General features: G+C 48.3%; 1 protein-coding gene across 2 annotated transcripts; it reads right to left on the reverse strand.

The window, feature by feature from the left end:
- Window positions 1-13,718: 13,718 nt before the first annotated feature.
- Trh (thyrotropin releasing hormone) lies at window positions 13,719-16,503 on the reverse strand. 2 transcript variants are annotated; one of them, XM_026788043.1, is made up of 3 exons: window positions 16,145-16,503; window positions 15,299-15,493; window positions 13,719-14,757 (listed from the first exon to the last, which is right to left on the reverse strand). In XM_026788043.1, exons 2-3 carry the CDS (start codon window positions 15,483-15,485, stop codon window positions 14,195-14,197), a joined length of 750 nt encoding a protein of 249 aa, XP_026643844.1. In that variant the 5' UTR covers window positions 15,486-15,493; window positions 16,145-16,503; the 3' UTR covers window positions 13,719-14,194. The 2 variants fall into 2 exon arrangements, with proteins under 2 accessions (XP_026643844.1, XP_005364958.1); XM_005364901.3 differs by having other exon boundaries at window positions 15,287-15,493; window positions 16,145-16,487.
- Window positions 16,504-19,865: the final 3,362 nt, after the last annotated feature.

Below are 19,865 nucleotides of genomic sequence, written 5' to 3' on the forward strand. Positions count from 1 at the left end.
TTAGTGTCCATGGGATGCTGGATCACTCTTGGAGATGTGCAGCTCTCGATCAACCTTTAAAGGTTCTTCTGACCCCAGATCTCCCCAACTCTAGCTAGAGGGAATACTGAGGAGGCCTGGTGCCATTGCAGAAGGTCAGGTCAGAGAGGGTTTCCTGGAGAAGGAGATTGTGGTGTTGTTTTTAACTCTTTTGGGGCCTACCACCCAGCTCCCAAAATAAATACACAGAGACTTATTCTTATTTTTGAATGCCTGTCCTCAGTTTGGCCTGTTTCTAGACACCTTTCCTAACTTAAATGATCCCATTCTCTTTAACTACATTTTTCCTCTGGGATTTTTACCTTTCTTTATTCTTTCTTTCCTTCTTACTCCATGGCTGGCTGGATGGCTGACCCCTAGCATATCTTCCCCCCCCCCCGCCTAGATTTCTCCTCCTATTTATTCTTTCTGCCTGTCAGCCCTGTCTGTTTCTGTCTCCCATCTAGGTATTTTCTGTTTAGCTCTTTATTAGACCAATCAGGTGTTTTAGACAAGCAAAGTAACACAGCTTTACAGAGTTAAACAAATGCAACATAAAAAATGCAACACATCTTTGCATCATTAAACAGATATAACACAGCATAAATGAATATAACACATCTTAAACTAATATTCCACAATAGGCGATGCCTATGATAATTGTAAATCCAGGTTTTTCCAAGTGAAAAAGGAAGAGTCCTGTGGGCGAGGGGAGCTGTGGGTGGGGGAGACTGAGACAGATGGGTCTTCATCACAGAAGACTTTGAACTTGGCCTTCCTGAGGTGCTGAGAGTGCAACTGAGGGGTGGTTGGGGTCAGATCTGATTTTCAGGAAAAAGCTTTTCCCAAGAATATTATGTTTATTCCCTGCCCCCCCCCCCACCAAGTCTCTTCCAGTGAGGAAGGCTGTAGAAAAGACCAACCAAGCACAGACCAGAAGGGGAACCAGCTGGCTGGTATGTCAACCATGGAAGGTTTGGGAGCAGTGTATAACCCCAGCTTCCCTTCCTTGTCAAAACCACTGTCTACATCATGCCATGAGAAGGGCCAAAAGATGAGGGACCCATTGATGACACAGGTTGGTGCTGCTGGTGTTTTTGGCAAGGAACTGGGCCTGGCCTGGGAGCCCAGGGGCTGGGTGACAGAGTGTGAGCCCCTAGGAGAACCTGTTCCAGAACTGCTGTTTCTCCTTGATAGCTGTAGTGTTCCCTGCATCACCCAATTTTCCTGGCTCTGCTCTCAAGGTTAACAGCATGGGCCTGTGGACGACAGTTCAGGAGGTCAAAAGGACCCAGGCCTGGATGGAGCAGGAAAGAAGCTAGAAATCATCTGTGTAGCACCAGGACATTGGCACGCTGACCCTCAGAGCAGCATTGATGAGTGATTGTTGATGGTAGCATCCTCAGCCAGCCCAGAGCCTCCAGCAGTTCCTGTGACCCTCAAGCTAATACTCTTGACCTGATTCAATACTCCTTTGAGAATTTGTTGAAAGCTCAGAATCCTTACCCAGTAAAAGTTAAACACAAATTGACCACATTGAGCTGACCGTTCCTGTAACATTACTCATCTGGCAATCAACTGACATCTAAGCGCCTAGCTCAGTTTCTCTTCCACAGATGCTACTGTCCCCAGTTTCTAAGTGGAGGGACCAAGAAAAGGATGTTGCTATCCCACTGGTACCCTAAAGACAGCCCAGTGATGGGGGTCAGGAGCAGGGTATGGATTGAGGGTAGGCAGACTCACTTCTGGCTGGTCCCAGCTACAAATAGGGAGCTGGTGGCACAGAGGTTGACTACCCTAGGGTGTGAGGAAAAAGCCAGCCCAACATGACTGGAAATTTCAAACATTCTGATAAGGACCATGGTTGGGAAGCAGAGGCAGGAGGATATCTGGGAGTTCGATGTCAACCTGGTCTAACATAGGGAGTTACAACCCAGCCAGGGCTACACACTGAGACCTGTTGCTGTGAGATAATGCTCTTCTACACTGTAGAGATTTGTCACTCATCTTGATTTAAGAAAATGCTGATTGACCAGTAGCCAGACAGGAAGTGTAGATGGGGCAACCAGACTAAGAGAATTCTGGGAAGAGGAAAGGAAGAGACACAGTCACCACTAGATGCAGAGGAAGCAAGATGAAAATGCCTTACTGAGAAAAGTTACCAAGCCACATAGACAAGAACTATGGGTTAATTTAAGTTGTAAGAGCTAGTTAATAATAAGCCTGGGCTAATAGGCCAAAGAGTTTATAATTAATATAAACCTCTGTGTGTTTCTTTGGAACTGAACGGTGCAGGACCTGCCAGGACAGAAACTTCCATCTACACCTGTCTCTAAATAAAGAAATAACTTCATGAGACTTTTTTTTAAATTTTTGTTTTGGTAACTGGCTCACACAGTTGTCAAGTATAACCATGTGTAGCATAATGTCAAAATCTTAGACACCCTTGTTGTAGCTCGCTATATGTATACATGCAGACATTGTATAATGCACAGCAAATTCTGAACAGTTCAAACCAGTCAGAGAAAAAGTAAGTTCAACATAGTATCAAGGAAGACCCAATTGCTAAAGACATGGCATACTTTAGTTGTAGGACATATAGAAATTGAGCTGGGAGTGACCTAACTTTCATAATGCTAGAAGGATCTATGCAAGCCACTAAGAGCGAAAAGTCATCAATGGTCTTATCCAGAACTGGACCTTGAACACTACTATGGTGACATGCCAGGCAAGAAATGCCCCCTAGTGGAATAATGGTATGAAGGTTATGGGGGTAGTCAGCTACATTTGCACTGGACTTGAGGCCTGCTGCACAGGAAAGAGTTCATGCCTGGTACTGTAAACCTGATCCAAACCCACAGCTTGGGAAGCCATAGGCCCTAGGGAGGAACCTACAACTATAGTCTTGCTAACTGGACACGTGGGCAAACTGACTTCTAAATAGTTACAGTTATACTCATAGATTAGCACTGCCCACAGCTATGAGCAGAAACGCTTTTTTTCTGCAGTGGTCAGTGGCTCCTGCAGAGACTCATAACTGGTTAAAACGAAGAGAATAAGTGGCTACTGAGTGTTCATTACTAAATGGAACATTTACGTCAACTCCCTCTACCCTTGCCAAGGCTCAGGAAACATCATAGAAGAGGAGAGGAAAGAACGTTAAGAGCTGGAGGCTGGGGAGGAGAGCTGCGAAGTGCTGACTTCTGGACGTGACAGCTGTTGCAGTCATGAATGGACAGCAGCTATGCTCTCCCACAAAACTCCGAGCCAGCAAGATCAGCCGACATTCTAGCAGGCAGCACGAACTACAGTCAGTGAGTTACAAATAAAAAAGAGAGGGCTTGAAGATGGGAGTGGGAGTTGCCTGGGGAGAGCTAAAGGTGGCTGTTGGGGGTGTGGATCCGAACCAAGATACGCTATGCATGAGTCTGAAACTGTCAGAGAATAAATAAAAAACACCCTATTTTAAATTCTTCATTTTATATTACACTTGGGTGTTTTGCCTTGTGTATGTTACGGACCATATGCACAGAGTGCCACAGAGGTCAGAAGAGGGTATAAGACTCCTCTGGGCCTGGAGTTTCAAACATTTGTGAGTCGCCATGTATGTGTGTGCTGGGAATTGAACCCAGGATCTCTGGAAGAATAGCCAGTACCTTTAACTGCTGAGCCCATTCTCCAGCCCCTCTCACATAGTTCTTAACTATTCTTTTCATCTTGTGGTGATGGAGGAAGGTCATTGGCTAATAAAGAAACTGCCTTGGCCCATTTGATAGGCCAGCCTATAGGTGGGTTGGAGTAAACAGAACAGAATGCTGGGAGGAAGAGGAAGTGAGCTCAGACGCCATGCTCCCCTCTCCTGGAGCAGACGCGATGAAGCGAATCTTCCCGGTAAGCGCACCTCCGTGCTACACACATTAATAGAAATGGGCCAGGCAGTGTTTAAATGAATACAATTTGTGTGTTGTTATTTTGGGGCATAAGCTAGCCAGGCAGCCAGGAGCCAGGCGGGATGAAAAGCAGGCCACAGCTCTTTCAACACTGTGGTGCTGGGAGTAGAATTCGGAACTTCACGTATGTTGGGCAAGCATTTTTCCAATGAGTCACATCCCCAGTCTCTCACTCATTAAAAATTTTATTATGTTTATTCATTTATTTATTATTAATCAATTTTTAGTTATTTATTTATTTGGGGGAAACATGTGCCACAGCACATGTATGGAGGTCAGAGGACAATTTGTGGGAATGGTTCCTTCTTCTCATTTCAGGGACTGAACTTGGGTGGTGGCAAACACCTTTACTAGCTGAGCCATCTCACTGACTCTCCCACTTAATTGTTTTTTAAATTTCATTTCCATGTCAACTGTTTGATAAGGTTTCTTACTGGTAACATTATATGACATAACACATGTAAATTTTGTGTTGGGTCTTCAATGAACCCTTGATCCGAAATCAAGCACAAGAGAAAGTGATTTGGTCTGGACAAAGCACACATGGGATGTTTGAGACTCTGTTGACCACTGTCACCTATTCGGTCCATTGTGGACTAAAATGTCATTACAAGGCAGGTGGCAGACTGCAGTATACTTAGAGCAGTGACTAACCCAGGGGATATCCAACACAAGCTCTTTTAAGACATGATGTCACAGCTCTCAGTCCTTCCGGCCTCAAGACTGTTATGCTCTTCAAAATGATTGAACGTCTAAAGGAAAATTTCATTATGTGAGTGATAGATATTGCTATTTTCCCATGTTAGAAGCCAAACTAGAACTTCAAAATTTTGTGTGTTCCAGCAGAGTCATGCATGTGCCACAGTGAGAGAGCGTGGTTAAGGACAGACGACAACTTGCAAACATCGGCTCTCTCCTCTTCGTGTGTCCTGGGGACTGAACTCAGGCTTGGCAACGAGGGTCCCTACCTGCCAAGTCATCTCTCCAGCCCTTAGAATTTTCAACTCTACAGCAGTGATAAACCATGACCTCAAGGCTGGAACAATGGCTTATGGGGACCTGGGTTCAGTTCCCAGTACCCACATGTCAGTTCTCACCCACCACTCCATTTCCAGGGGATCCAACACCCTTTTCTGACCTCCAAGGGTACACACACACGTTGTGCACATACATTTATGCACAAACACTCATACAGATAAAATAAAAACAAACTTTATTTGTAACATAAATTATATATGCTTATGAAGGTGGTTGGAAAGAAAATGGCCACCAAAGGGAGTGGCGCTTTTAGGGGGTGTGACATTGTTGAAGTAGGTGTGGTCTTATTGGAGGAAGTGTATCCTTTGATACACTTTGAGGTGATGAACTTTGAGGTCTCGTATATGCTCAAGCCACATCTAGTGAGACAGACCTACAAGATGTGGGAACCTCAGCTACTTCACCAGCGCCATGTCTCCTGCACACTGCGATGTCCCACCATGATGATAATGGGCTAAGTCTTTGAACTGTAAGAGAGCAACCCCAATTAAATGTTTCCCTCTATAAGTGTTGCTGTGGTCATGGCGTCTCTTTACAGCAGTAGAAACCCTAACTAAGACAGTGGCATTAGTCTGTGCAAACTGAGAATATCTGATGTCGTACAAGGTAGGAGTGCTTTGAACATCATCAGCCTTCTGTCGTTGCTTTGGTTAAGTATAAAGGAACCTGGGCTCCCACTAAACAAGGGAAGTGAAGGCTTCCAGGAGCCCCAAGGATCCTGGGGGCAAACTCTGGAATTGCTGTGTTCATGTAAAGCAAGAGACCCCGAGTTCTGCAGCCGCTCCCCTGTAGAGGAGACTGCCGGAAGTACATCTCAGCCCAGGGTGCCTCAGTTTTCTGTGGAGTTCCTAGAGCTCAATAAGCACTGATGTAGTAAACTCAGTCTTGAACGATTGGTGTGGAGACTATCTCCAGGAAGGCCTCACTGGAAGATTTATCATCGTGAGAACATCATAGCTACATTGTGTCCACGATGTCATCGCTATGTGGTATAACCATTCTTTAGATTATGTACATGGGACTGGGGTGGGGGCAGGTCATGTACATTAGTGCAGTGCACTTAGAGGTCAGAAAAGGGTAACAGATCCCCCCTAGAACTGGAGTTACAGGCAGTTGTGGGCAGCTTGACTTCAGAGCTGGGAATCCTATTTGAGTCCTCTGTAAGAGCAGCATTGTTAAGCGCTGAGCCATCTCTCCAGCTATGATATAATCTTTTATGTTTTTCTTTGTTGCTTTATTTAGTAATTCTAAGGATGGGACCCAGAATCTCACAAGTGCTCTGCACGGAACCACACCTCTGTCCTGTAGGTTCTGTCCTCCGAAGGGATGACAGCAGAATCCGCAACTAGCGGTTGACTATTTCCGTTTACACAGCACATGGCTGTCTTCAGCCCCGTGCCTGACACTGCATACAGTGTTCTTCCCAGGTGAGCATCCACGGGGAACGTCTGCAACCTTCCAGAAAATAATCCCAGAGTTCCATGCCCTCTAGGGCCTCCCAGCCCCTTGAACTCTTTCTAAGGGTTCCTAACTTAGTCACGGGTATGCCCTATACCCTCTGTCCCCCACTCTGGGACTGTAGGCTCAAAGCAGCAGTGCAGGACCCGTGCCAGCCTCCAGCACGTCACACGGGGCGTACCTGCATGTGCCTGGACACTCTTCTCCACAGCATCTGGTGATTAGGAAGTCACTCTCCGTGTGGGACAAGGTCTAATCAGCCTGCTGATAATCACCAGGCCCAGAATGTGGCCGCAATTCAGGAAAGATGATCCCCGAAGACAAGCACCACTTAAATCCTGGCACTGACCACAGTCCCCTTGGTAACCCATGCTTCTGAGCACGATTTAGCTAGTGAGCTAATTGATGTTCTCCTGGGCAGTCAGCTCGTGCCCGGCAATCGAAATGGACGCTAATTGCTGACATCCTTCAGGTAAGAAGCCCTTCGTGTTCTCAGGCCACCCAAGAGGCCCGGAGCAGGAACTGAGTCTCTCAGCAAATCAGTGCCATGATTGCAAATAATTAATCGAAACAAGGTTTGCAGAAAGAATTAATTACAGGACCTATCAGAGGAAATGGTGGCTTTACTGCATGGGAGAGGTTGCCTCCTTATGGAGGTGCTAGCTGGCTTCTCACAGAAGCTCAAAGCAAAGACGTAGGTAATACAAAAATAAATATTTTTGAAGCACTTAGTGTACTTGAAGTTTTACAGAGCTAAACTATGTCTTTATGATTTTTTTAAAAAAATTTTTTGGTGTGTGTGTGCATGTGTATGCGCGCTCAGGCACTCATGCCAAGGCTCACATGAAGGTCAAAGGGCAACTTTTGGGAGTCAGTTCTCTCCTTCCACCATGTGCATCCTGGGACAAGCTTAGGTCATCAGGCTTGATAGCAAGTTTCTGCACTGAGCCATTGCTCTGACCTTAGGCTGTGCCTTTTATAAGTGACATTACCACTCTAAGCCAGATATTTGTCATTTTTAAAGGGGTGGGGGGCTATCAGCTAGCATTCTTTCGTGGTAACAAAATGCCTGAGATAATAAATTTTTAAGAGGAAAAAGTTTGTTTAGCTTAGCTTGAAGGTTCTGGGCCCTGACCCCTTGGCCCCAGTTGTTTTGTTCTTGTGTTGAGGTAACCCCATGGCATAGAGCACCCCAAAGCCCAAGAAGTAATGAGACAGAAGGAGGGCCCTTGGGTCCCAGAGTCCTCTCGGAGGGCATGCCCTCAATGACCTAAGGATCTGCTACTGAATACAATTTAACAGTTCTACCATCTCTCTATAGCACCACTGTGGGGACCATGCTTTTAACATGTAGCCTTTGGGACATTCAAGATCTAAGGAGGCTTATGAAATGACTCAGTAGATAAAGGTACCTGCTGCCAAACATGACAACCTGAGTTTGATCTCCAGAAGGAGAGAACCTACTCCTGAAAATTATCTGTCCTCTGACCTCTACAAGCATGCAGTGGTGTGTATACCACACACACACACACACACACACACACACACACACACACACACACATGCATGCACACATACACATGCATGCACACACGTAATTAAAATTTAAACTCCCAAGATTTAAACTACTACATGAGGGTGTAAAGGGAAGCTGGAAAGAGTCTTACACAGAACCCAGCTCACTATAGCTTCTTAGTGCTATAGAGCAGAGGAGTAAGACAGTGCCCAGTGGAGAACTATCTGGTATTCTCTGAGGTGGAGTGTGCGTGTGACTACCTATAGACTTTCTTGAAGCAGCTTCACAGGGCCAGCTAGTTGTGGCCAGAAGGGCATCATCAGAGAGGAGCCATCAGTCTCTGATGGGAGGAAACTGAAAGACATATTCCCAGCTTCCTCAGCCTGTCAAAGCTGGACAACTCTGAGGTGTGGTCTGTGTCTCCCAAGAACCCCCCAAAAGATGGAATCCCATTGCCAACCTGTTTACCGATATGGTCCACATTTTTCCCTTCCCTTCCCTGTATCTGTCCCCCATTCCAGACCACTGCTCCCTGGAATCCAAGTCCATATATGTAAACTGTGTTCAAGCCTTTGTCTGAGGGCTGGTGCTGGGGGCACCCAGTCTCAGGTAAGTGTAATTATAGACTGTGATAACTATGAGAAAGGAGAGGACCTCAGGGCTGTGGTGTCACATTCTGACAAAGGGAAGGCCGAGGTGACAGCTAAGGAGGAGCAGGCAGAGCATCAGGACAGCACAGTGAAGCATGGTAACCAGTCAGCAGGAAGCAGAAGCCAGCTTGACAATGCTCAGCTCTTCTACTCTGAGCCTTACTGTGCAGTCAGAATCTGGACATTCTGATTGGTCAGGGCATGTGTACTGATTGATTGTTGTTGTCTGATTGATGTCTGTTGAGCGATTTGAATACTGCCCTTGGAACTGGGTGCTTGTCATTGTTTTTTAGGGGCAGCAAGGGAAAGGGGGTGGCGTGGGCTGAAGGAGCCATACTTCAGGGGCCACCATGGGAGTGAAGAGGAGAGATCTAGAGGCCATTAATGTATTCATGTTGCATGGCTGACAAACCAGTGACTGTACCACTTAGAAAAGCCATTTAAAAAGTTACTAAGGTGAGGACAGCTCAGCGGTTAACAGCACTTGCTGCTCTTGCAGAGGACCTGGGTTCAGTTCCCAGCACCCACAAGTTCCAGGGGACCTAATGCCCTTTTCTAACTTCTGTGGGTGATGTGGGATTCCCCTCTGAATGCTGTGAATACCTTGGTGAATAAAGAAGCTGTTTTGGATCTGTGATAGGGTAGAGCAGAGCTAGGCGGGGAAAACTAAACTGAATGCTGAGAGAAAGAAGGCCAAGTCAGGAGAAGCCATGTATCCCTGCCGGAGACAGACACTGGAAATTTACCTGGTAAGTCACAGCCTTGTGGTGATACACAAAATAGTGGAAATGGGTTAAATTAAGATGTAAGAGCTAGCCAGTAAGAAGTTAGAGCTAATAGGCCAAGCAGTGATTTAATGAATACAGTTCTGTGTGGTTATTTTGGGTCTGAGCTGTTGGGCAGCAGGGAAACAAGTGGGATCCTACTACATGTGGGAAGTATGTAAGCATATGATACGCAGACATACATGCAGAAAAAACACACACAGTTCCTCTTGGACAACTCAGTGAGACTGTCTTTAAAAACAACAATAAAACAAAAAACAAAGCAAAATAATGTATGCTTAAAATGGGTTCAAGAAAGGGTGTGTGAGGATACGCACAACACACACACATACTTAACATATTTGGTTTGGTGGGTTTTTTGGGGGGTAGTAGTTTTGAGACAGGGTTTCTCTGTAGCTCAGAAACCTGTCCTGGTCTCGAACTCACAGAGATCCATCTGTCTTTGCCTCCCGAATGCTGGGATTAAAGGTATGCACCCCCAACACCCGGTTGGTGGTGTTTGATTTTGTCTCTTCATAGGACCTTTGCTGCCTGGGCTGGCACCAAATTCCTGGCCTTCAGATAACCCCTCCTTCATCACCCTCCCACAAGCTGAGACTACAGGGATGGACCACTTCACACTATGGCTTCTGTTTGAGTGCGACAGAGTGCTGGGAAGGAGTCTCCTGCAAGCCAGACTACCACAGAGCTACATCCTTAGCCCTAAGACAGATAGAGTTTATGATAGAGTGCTGATCACCACAAGACAGTACTATTAGCTATAAAAAAGGAAGTACTGATATATTCTATAACATGAGCACACTTTCAAAGCTCAGAGCGGGGCGGGGTGTAGCTCTGTAGTAGAGTGTTTATGTAAAGGGCCCTGAGTTCAATGTCTAGCATCAGAATCAACCAATCAATCATCACACCTACTGCGGATGTGAAGCTGGCCAGACAGCTGCCATAGCAGTTAACTAAGTACATGCAGAGAGCTGCTGTACTATATCAGGGCAGCTCTGTTTTTACAGCCAAACTTTTTATAAAACTCCAGCATCTCTTTATAAAAAGTTTAAAGTCTCTCAACCAGGGGCTCCTGTAAAAATCAAAAATAAATACTTTCTTCAAGAGGGAAGAACCAGGGAATGGTCACAATCTGAACAAAACAAAACAAACAAACAAAAAACTCAATAAATAACTCAGTGTCAGCTGGGCAGCGGTGGCACACGCCTTTAATCCCAGAATTCAGGCAGATCTCTGAGCTCTTGTGGCCAGCCAAGTCAAGGCTACCCAGGGAAACCCTGTCTCAAAAAAACAAAAAACAAAACAAAACAAAAAAAACCCCAAAACCTTAATGTCCAGTATTTGAGATCAACTCATGATCTTCTGGGTTCTTCCAAAGGGCTTGGGTCACTTCTCTGGCTCTACCCTCTGCGGCACACACGGCTTGTCTTCTAAGCTAGGCAGGCTACACCTCACTGCTGCTGCTATTCTTGGTGGTCATCCCAAGGTACTGGTATTTTCAAAAACTTGGGTCTTAGACTGCAACTGGGCAGCACTATATCACCAATAGGCTCTCTTGGACTCTCTTCATGGTGCCAAGCCTAGACTTTTCTTCATGACCCCTTCAGTCCTGGGGTTTCAACTGCTACTGAGGCTGTAGCTTCACCAATGGTCTCTCCTGGCCTCTCCACAACCCTTACAGACCTTCAGAACCAGAACCACTTGGGAGACTTTGACACATTACCAAGTTTGGCTGCCAGCACAAGGTATAGCCTAGACCACCTCTAGAACACAGCTTCTGTGTGCTGACTCTCAGGAAACACTTCCCAGAAGAGTCTAGCTCAGCCATTCTGGTCTCCTCTTAATCACTGCCGATTTCTGGCTAGTGTAATTATCCCGTACAACAAAAGTTTCACTTTGGTGGTTCTGGTCTCTAGTTAATCATGGCTGATTTTTTAGCCCCAGTGGATTAAACACCACATATTCTTCACACAGATGACCCAGGAGATTCTTTGCTTCCCTTTGGGACATCATAAAAAAGCAGGCCTTCCACATCTGCATGGTTTCTCAACATTCTTTTTGTTTGTTTTGAGGCAGGGTTTCTCTGTGTAGCCTTGGCTGTCTGGAACTCGATCTGTAGACCAGGCTGGCCTCAGACCTCAGACTCACAGAGATCCACTAGCCTCTGCCTCCCAAGTGCTGGGGTTAAAGGCGTACATTACCTGCACTACCACCGCCTGACTGCTCTCAACTTTCTTATTTCCTAAACTCCTAAAGGACAGCTCACTGAGCTCTCAACACTCCTGAAGCCCTTATACAATCTTCCCCCAGGCAACACAGTCACGACTGTCATAGCAACACCCCATGGACATGTTTTAATTAGTGTTGCTATGGCTGTGGTGAAATACCTTGATCAAAAGCAACTTGTGGAAATAAGCGATTATTTGGCTTACGTATCCGGAGCCATGGTCCACTGCGGGAAGTCAAGGCAGAAGCACCAACATGACAGGAACCTGGATGCAGCATCTGATGCAGAGGCCGTGGAGTGCTGCTTACTGGCCTGCTCCTGGTGGCTTGCTCAACCTGCTTTCTTACAGAACCCAGGACCACCAGTCCAGGGGTGGCCCCACCCTCAACGGGCTGGACCCTTCTCCACCTGAAGGGGAAGCTTTGTTAACCAATTATCTTCAACAGGTGGGACCAAGTTAGGGCGTGGCCTTCTGGGACCTGTGGTGGTGGGGAATGGGCAGGTGCATGGCCCACGTGGGCTTTCTCTGTGGCTCCCATGCAGCACAGCTGAGCTTGGACTTCTCGTTTCTGTTTTGTGAGGTTTTTCCCTTATAATAAATAAAACTGTAATTGCTTTATCTTGTAGTTAGCCTGGTTATTTCCTGAATTGAGCTAGCTTCTACACTCACCAATCACTAATTAAGAAAATGTGCTACAGGCTTGGCTTCCTCCAGCCTCACCTTTGGAGGCATTTTCTTAGCTGAGGGTCTGTCTTCTCAGATGACTCTAGCTTGGGTCAAGTTGACAAAACTAGCCAGCAGCCTGCTGAGTCATCCTATAGACCCAGGACCTCAAAGCTTCTGTGCGGGAACTGGACCGAACCTGACAGGATTGGGCAGCAGAAGACATGGCATTTGCTCCCCTCAGGGCTTGGAAGAGGGTGGGAGAGGGAAGAGAGGCTCCCACACATTTCTGATCTCACATATTCCCCCAGAACAAGCAGCCTCGGCCAGGGGCCCTTGTTGATGTCCTACACTTTTGCCTCAGGTGCTTTTTCTCAATTGAGACTTGGGTTTAGTGATTTCCTCCTCCAGGGAGGCCTCTCTGCTTTGCCAGTTTCTCCTTCCTTCTCATTTCCCCGAACCAGTGTTTCTCATGCCAATCTGTCCTCCTCTGTTCGCTTGTTTTGTTTTCCCACTGGTGGAAAGACAGGTCGGAAAATTAAAACAGAGGTGACTTGAAGCTTGTAATAGCGTTTATCAAATACCTTGTTCAGGTCAGGCCCAGATCTAGGAGACTTCGAGGAGGAACGGAAGTTGGTAAGGGTTTTTATGTGGTAGGAAAATGCAGGTTGCGTTTGTTTGGCAATTGGTTAAGTTTGGTGATGCTCTTTAGAGACTCTCAGGGACTTAACTTTGTTTTTGCACCCCCTAAGTCTGCCCATTGGCCAGAATCGATCACGTGACTTTGTCCCACTCACAAAGGAGGCTGGGAAATGTAGTTGCCAAGTGCAGAGCGGCTCCCCCTCTGACTTTAGCCTATGCAGAGCAAGCTGTGTGCGGGAGTCCCAGGCTGAAGGAAGTGTCCACACGTACCCACACAGAGAAGGTGGCATCAGGTAAAGGATGCACAGGAGCCAATTCCTTCACTGAGTAACATTACCTAGGAGGACTGTATGCACGGCACAAGTGTGTGTTCAGGGACAGCCCTCGCGGATACGGTGTCAGGTGACTTCAATTTGCCCCCTCCTAGCCTGCTTCCCAGAACTCCAGAATTCCCCCAGTTTTAGTCACAGTAACATGTGCTCCCCCAGTCTGGAAGACTCTAGGCTCCTCTGTTGCTCGCTAGGTCTGCTCCAGTCCCTAATCTCCACCCACCACACCCAGCCAATAAGACTCTAGAGCCGAGACCCCTTTGCCACAGTTACATAGTGGTCTGGGATTGTGGACAGGCAAGAGAGTCCTGATTTCCTCAGTGGAGAGTGAACCCTTTTAATGTCCTCTGAGCGGACAACATCTGTGGCTGGGTACCATCCCCCAAACACCCCCAAAGAAAACCTGCAATCTAGACAGAAGAGCAAAGCAACAGATGACCTGAATTTATTTTATTGTTGTTGAGATTAACAAGAGCATGGGGTATATACAAGATGTGGCCCCCTAGGGCATGTCAGAATAACCCCCCCAAACTTCCCAGGGCCCCCAGCCTTGAAGGGGGGTGCTGAAATTATACAAAGTCAGTCTTGCCACATGGGGCAGAGGATGGAACTTGGATTTTGACACCAAAACTTTTCAATCCCACCCTTTCGAGGAGGTCCCATCTTGGCCAGTGCTGAGGAGTGTGTGACACTGTGGGGCTGTCCGGGACAAGGACAATGACAAGTTCCTCTTGCTTGCAGGAACAAGTAGGGCTCTAACTTCCTGACTGGGGTCATTAAAGTGGGTAAGGAAGGGGATTGGGAAGATGCTATGAACAGAGGGCTCAGGATTAACCTCTGAGGGGGGGAAATGGTGAAGGAGACAGGGTGGAGCACACAGGGCTTCAGTCATCCTAGACTAAAGCCTGACTCTGGGTTTAGTCCTCCAACAGAGGCTCCCTGACCCAGCCTTCCAGCTCTGGACTTTGCTCCTCCAGGGTCTCTTGACCCCTGCTCAGTTCAGCCAGGAGCTGGAGCAGGCCTGTTTGGCCACAAGTTCCCTGGGGCCCACAAGGGTAACCCAATGCCCTCTTGCCAGGATGCTGGCGTTTCTCAGGCATTGGGACACCCTCTCCCTCTTCTTTTTGTTCCCAGCTTCTCTGAAGCTTCGGACCTATGAACCTCCGGCCTGGATGCTGCCTCTTGGTGAGATCAGACTCCATCCAGGGGGAAGATCTCCGGCCGGGGTGCTGCCGCTTGACTTGGGGGGCATCTAGGAACCAGGAATCCAGAAAGAAATCTGGTACCCTGGACTGTGGCATCCAGTCGCTGTCCTCTGAGTCCACCCACGAATACTTGTCCTGGTTGGCACGGCGGCCAGGGTGCTGTCGTTTGTGGGGAGTCCAGGTTCCCCCTTCTCCCATGTCCCCCCTCTCTTCAGCTTCAGTTTCTTCTTCCTCCTCCCTTTTGCCTGGATGTTGACGCTTTGTGATCCAGGAGTCTGGAGAAGGAAAAGCCAGGGTTGGAGAACCTGGTCCCTTCATCAGGGACACTAGCCTTCAGGCCATGACCCACTCCAGACTTCTACTGTCCAAGCACTGCTGACAGCTCCTTCCATTGTCTGCTCCTCAGGCCTCCTAGACAACCCCACCCTGGGGGGGGGGGGGATGTTCAAGGGCACTGCCTTAGCTCTCTGCTTCCTTTTTGGGTGACAATAAGTCAGTTGAATTCTCTGAACCTCAGTTTTCAGTACAAAATGGCAATGTTCCCGTATAGGTAAGGCAATACATACAAGTGCTTAGTAGGCAGCAATTAAAACTGTCACAGAGAGGGATCACATGAAATTGTGACTACTGAAAGTCTTGTCTTCTGATTATGTCCAGCACTAAGAATTACTGTGGTCCCAAGGGTTGGTCACCTCTTCACCCTGTTGAGGAAGTGGCTATGAGGCTATCTGAACTTATGTCTGGAAGGGGCATGACAGGTGGCTCCCTACCCAGTCACATAGCTCCCCTACCCCCTATATTTACCTAAGGCCGCACCTAGGTCCCCTCGCACCCGCTGCAGGTCTTTCTGCAAGAATCGACGTTCTGGACGTATCTGGATGTTCCCCAGGTGGGGAGTCACTGCACCCTCCTCCTGGGCTGCCTCCAGCAAGGCGCAGGATTCGGGGACACCAGTCAGGATGAAGATCAAGCCCAGAGCCAGCAGCAGCCAAGGGCCCGGCATCGTGGCGTCTAGGGTCAAAGACAGTGGGAACAAGGGTGAATGCACCGTGATGCTCTGGGGCCACCCCTACCCCCAACAACAGGGTCACCTGTCTGGTGCATCTAAGCCTCTGGCAACTCTCCTGGTCCACTAGGGCAGCCAAGTCAGGAGGCGGTGGAGGTGGAAACCCCTTTGTCCCCACCATCCCTTACTGTCTCCTAAAGCACAGGAAGTCAGCGCTGCGTTTGGGATTGAAACCCTCCACTCCCGTGTTACCCACCAAGGTTGCAGCGCTGGCCCTAGAAGCTAAAGTCATCGCTGCCAAAATTGTCCCCAAGGTTTCATTGTAACCCTAGCCCTCCACTGCCAGCCTCCTTCCTTACTCCAGAATTGAGATTCTGGCTCGCTGCAAGAACTCCTCGTGCAACCCTGCGGCTCCTGTCTAGGCTAAACCAGGAGTCTCTTTGGACGCCCATATCCTAATTCCCAAACGAAAGGTTCTACTTCTAATGTTAATGTACGCCTTGAACTCTGGGGTGGGTCCGACCGTCGTAGGGTAGACCTGTTGGTGGACCTCTTCCATCCAGCGCTCCGGGTGTCCCTGTCAGTGAGCTCCAGAAAGGCGAGGAGGAGAGTAGAAGGGGGACACCTGTTTGGGGTCCCGGGGTCGGAGGCATTACCTGTGAGGTGGAGACTCCGCTGTGCAGTTGGAGATGCTGAGCTGCAGAGTGCAAACTGGTGGGGTAGACTCTGCAGAGCTCCAGGATCCCGCGTCGACTGCGCGCTCCTCCGAGGGGCCGTCGCTTATATGCGCTCGTGATGCCGCGCCAGTGAGGTCAGCGGGGAGGGGGCGCAGACCAAAGGCAGAGGTGCTGACGGCAGAGCCGAGCCGGGGGACCCGCCCGCTTTCCGGAAACACGGTGGGGGCCAAGCAAGGAGGCGCGGCTGGCGCAGGTTGGTGGCTGCACCCGGCTCCCGAGGTCTGTTGACTAAGAGAACATTTGACTAGGGAACAAAGGGAGGGACAGACATCCCGGGAGTAGCCGGAGATGGAAAGGTGGCAAGAAAAGGGGGACCAAGAGACACATGCACGCAGACACCCAGAAACAAGATAGATGCAGGGTGTGAGAGAAAGGAGGTAGTGACTGATGGCACCTGGTCTTGGCTGTGTCCCTGGCTGAGTTCCCCTCTGTTTTCTCATCTGTGCAATGGAAGAGGGCAAGGCGCACTATGGCTACAACCAGCTTATGTGACTTTTTGGCTCAACTCTGACAAGATCCTGAAAATACCTGAATAAACATCAAAGCTAGACTCTAAGAACGAAATTAAGGGTATTTGAAATGGCTCAGTGGTTAAGCGTGCCTGCCACCAGGGCTGATCACCTGAATGGACTCCAGAAGGTCGTCCTGTGATTTCTACCCTCGGAGTACTGTGACACCCATAATACATACCCCCACCTTAAATAATTATTAAAAAATTTATAAAAATTTTAATTAAAAAAATAATAAAGAACAAAATTGACTTTTCTGGAAAATTAATGGTCCCACATATTTCCCTGACCTCAACCAGCTGGGACTGAGCCAAGATGTTCCTAGTGACCATGCTTCCCACCTCATCCTGAGGACTTCCAAGAGGGACATTAGAGCCCCTGATAACCTCACACTCTGATTCGTCAGTCCAAATAATTGAGTATTTTGTGTATGTTTCAGGCATATTAATAAGTCCGGCAAGGGATTACAAAGGCATCTCCATGTAACTCCTGCTCCTGGTAGATAGAGGCCGAACTTTCTGGGCATTTCCACACCCACCAGTCATCTCGTTACACCTTCCTGTCGCCAGCAGGAGAAACAAGACACGAGTTGGGAGTGATTGTCCCATTTCACAGATGAGAGTCAGGCCCTATGGAGGGAAAGCTACTGAAGGCAAAGTTGGGAGGGGATGATTAGATTTTAGCTGGGGTCCTTCCTTAGTCTCAGATGAAGACAGTTAGGGTCCTGATCTGACTCAGCTTTCTGATCTCCAGGCACCTCTGTGTCTCCCGGTCATAAGAGTGTCATCAGGCAGATGGGAAATCTAAGACCCCAGTTTGACCCCTGCCTCCCAGCCAGACTCCAGGGTTTGAAGAATTTGTCCCCTGCCTGTTTCCTCCTGCTTGGATATGACCGTGGCTATTCTGAGCAGCTGTGACCACCCACAGACGATCCTCACTAGCGAAGGTTGTTAACATGCCCTGATTACGGGCTGGAGATTGAAGCTGTAAGTTGCCCCCGTGGTACTTCCTAGTGATGTAGCTGCCTTTGATTCACCCATGCTCCACAATGTAACCCTAATAAACTCCTTGGTTCACCAAGTTAGACCTTTCTTTGACTCACTGACACCCTCTATATCTGGGGCGAAAGAATGTTTCTCCAGTTCCAGAAAAGGTCATGTGACATGAGTTAGCTAAGCCATCAACCTTGCTTTCCTATGCAAGTAAGAATGGACCCTGGGCTGCAGATGTGAGCAGTTACTAGGTGTTTCTCCCCGCAAAGACAATTCCCTCGTACAGATATTCTCCAGCCTGTGCCTAAGGAAGCCATCCGAGGGTATCTGGTGCAGAATGGCTTCTTGAAGCCACAGATGCAAAATGCCAGGTGCCTGCCCGACAGGAGGGGGCTGCTTAAATCAAGTGGGCGTCTATCCAAGATGACTCTCAGATCTGCAGTTTGTGTGTTGTGGAGTGAGCTACAAGACCCAGTGCAGGATAAAAGTAGAGGGGAGGAAAATCACTGGCAGACCACTAAGCTTACATGGAGAATGGACAAAGAGAAAGGGAGCAGGGTGAGCTTCAGGCTAGGATGGACACTCGGCATGATGCAGGAGGCTTGTTTTTCACTGCCAGTCCTTAATGAGTTTTTTTTTTCCTTCTGTGTGGCAGCATATACCCATGGAGAAACAGCACCGTCAGGACCTGGCCAGCTGGGATTTGGAGTCCAGACCAGGCCTGGGGGCTGGGATAGATGCGAGGGACTGGGGCCTATGCTCCCAACTTGACATCCTGGTCTACAGAGTGAACTCTAGGACAGCCAGAGCACCACAGAGAAACCCTGTCTCATAAAAATGAGCAACAAGGAGCTGGAGAGATGGAGAGATGGCTCAGAGGTTAAGAGCATTGCCTGCTCTTCCAAAGGTCCTGAGTTCAATTCCCAGCAACCACATGGTGGCTCACAACCATCTGTAATGGGGTCTTTCTGGCCTGCAGGCATACACACAGACAGAATATTGTATACATAATAAATAAATAAATAAATAAATAAATAAGCAACAAAAAGGAGTAGGAAGGATATGAAGTGTTGCCTGCTGGAGGGCACAGGATGTGGCCCGCTGATGGGCCTGTTGCTGGGTTGGCCAGGGTGGCGGGAGAGAAGAGAGGTGTTCCTAGGAAGCCCAAGGAAACAGAGTGGGAACTCCTTAGCTTTGACCCCTGTGGACTTGCTGATTTTGGAGAGGTCACCCCTCTAGGATTAGCCCAGGCAACCCTTTCATATGCAGAATGACCCAGCCCTGTGATCTTTCCCAGCCTTGGCTCCTAACACCCATGTTAAAGTTCAGGTGTTCTAAACCACTTTCACCCGCCGGCCAGTTAAGGCGGGTACCAGAAGACAACTGTTGCAGTGTTTATGCCCAGTTCTGGTGACCAACACTGGCCAGCCCTAACCTGCTGACCCTGTCTTGACCAGCCTGTCTCTATTAGCCATCTCTAGCCCTCATTCTTCCCTCTACCAGCTTCACCTTCTGACCTGGGACTTCCCTGCGCAGCACCTGTCACCTGGTGTGGGGTGGATGCCCCACTGTTCTGCTCCTTTCCTCATAGCTATCCTGGGTTTTATTCTGAGACAGGATCTTGCTGTGTAGCTAAAGCTAGCCTGACATTATGTAGCCCAGGGTGGCCTCCAATCTGAGATCGGATTACAGGACTGTGCCACCATGGCTGTTACAAAATGTTCAGTCCTAGCCGAGTCCTCCTGACTTCACCATACCTGGATGTGCCTGAATAATCCAACCTACATTTTCACAGCAAGTCCGGACCCCACGTGTTCTCTGTCCTTCTCCCTTTTGCTGAGGATCCGAACGGAGGGCTCTCCTGTCGAACTACACAGAAGGACGCGGTTGCTGTCTTTAGTTCTCAGATTATTTCAACTGGAGTTTTGAAAGTGAACGATGGGATTATTGAGATAGACATGCCTATTTCTACCTCCTATTTCCTATTTAACCTATTTCTAACCTCCAAGAGCCCTAATGCACACCATTGTAGGTGTGCTAAATCTGGACGGCCTTAGGCGGTGGTGGTGATCTGACCACCAGCGAGCCCAGAGGCCACTGAGGATGGCCCCTCCCCCCTCACAATCAGCTTTGGGCCAC

Source organism: Microtus ochrogaster, unplaced genomic scaffold (genome assembly GCF_000317375.1).
Source record: "Microtus ochrogaster isolate Prairie Vole_2 unplaced genomic scaffold, MicOch1.0 UNK1, whole genome shotgun sequence".
NCBI lineage: Eukaryota > Metazoa > Chordata > Mammalia > Rodentia > Cricetidae > Microtus > Microtus ochrogaster.

Bases quoted from the DNA above. Each gene is read 5' to 3' on its own strand.
- Trh (XM_005364901.3), bottom strand. From the start codon at position 15,485: ATGCCGGGCCCTTGGCTGCTGCTGGCTCTGGGCTTGATCTTCATCCTG. The intron at 14,758-15,286 runs GTAAATATAGGG...TTCCTTCTCCAG, and splicing joins GGACCTAGGTGCGGCCTTAG to ACTCCTGGATCACAAAGCGT.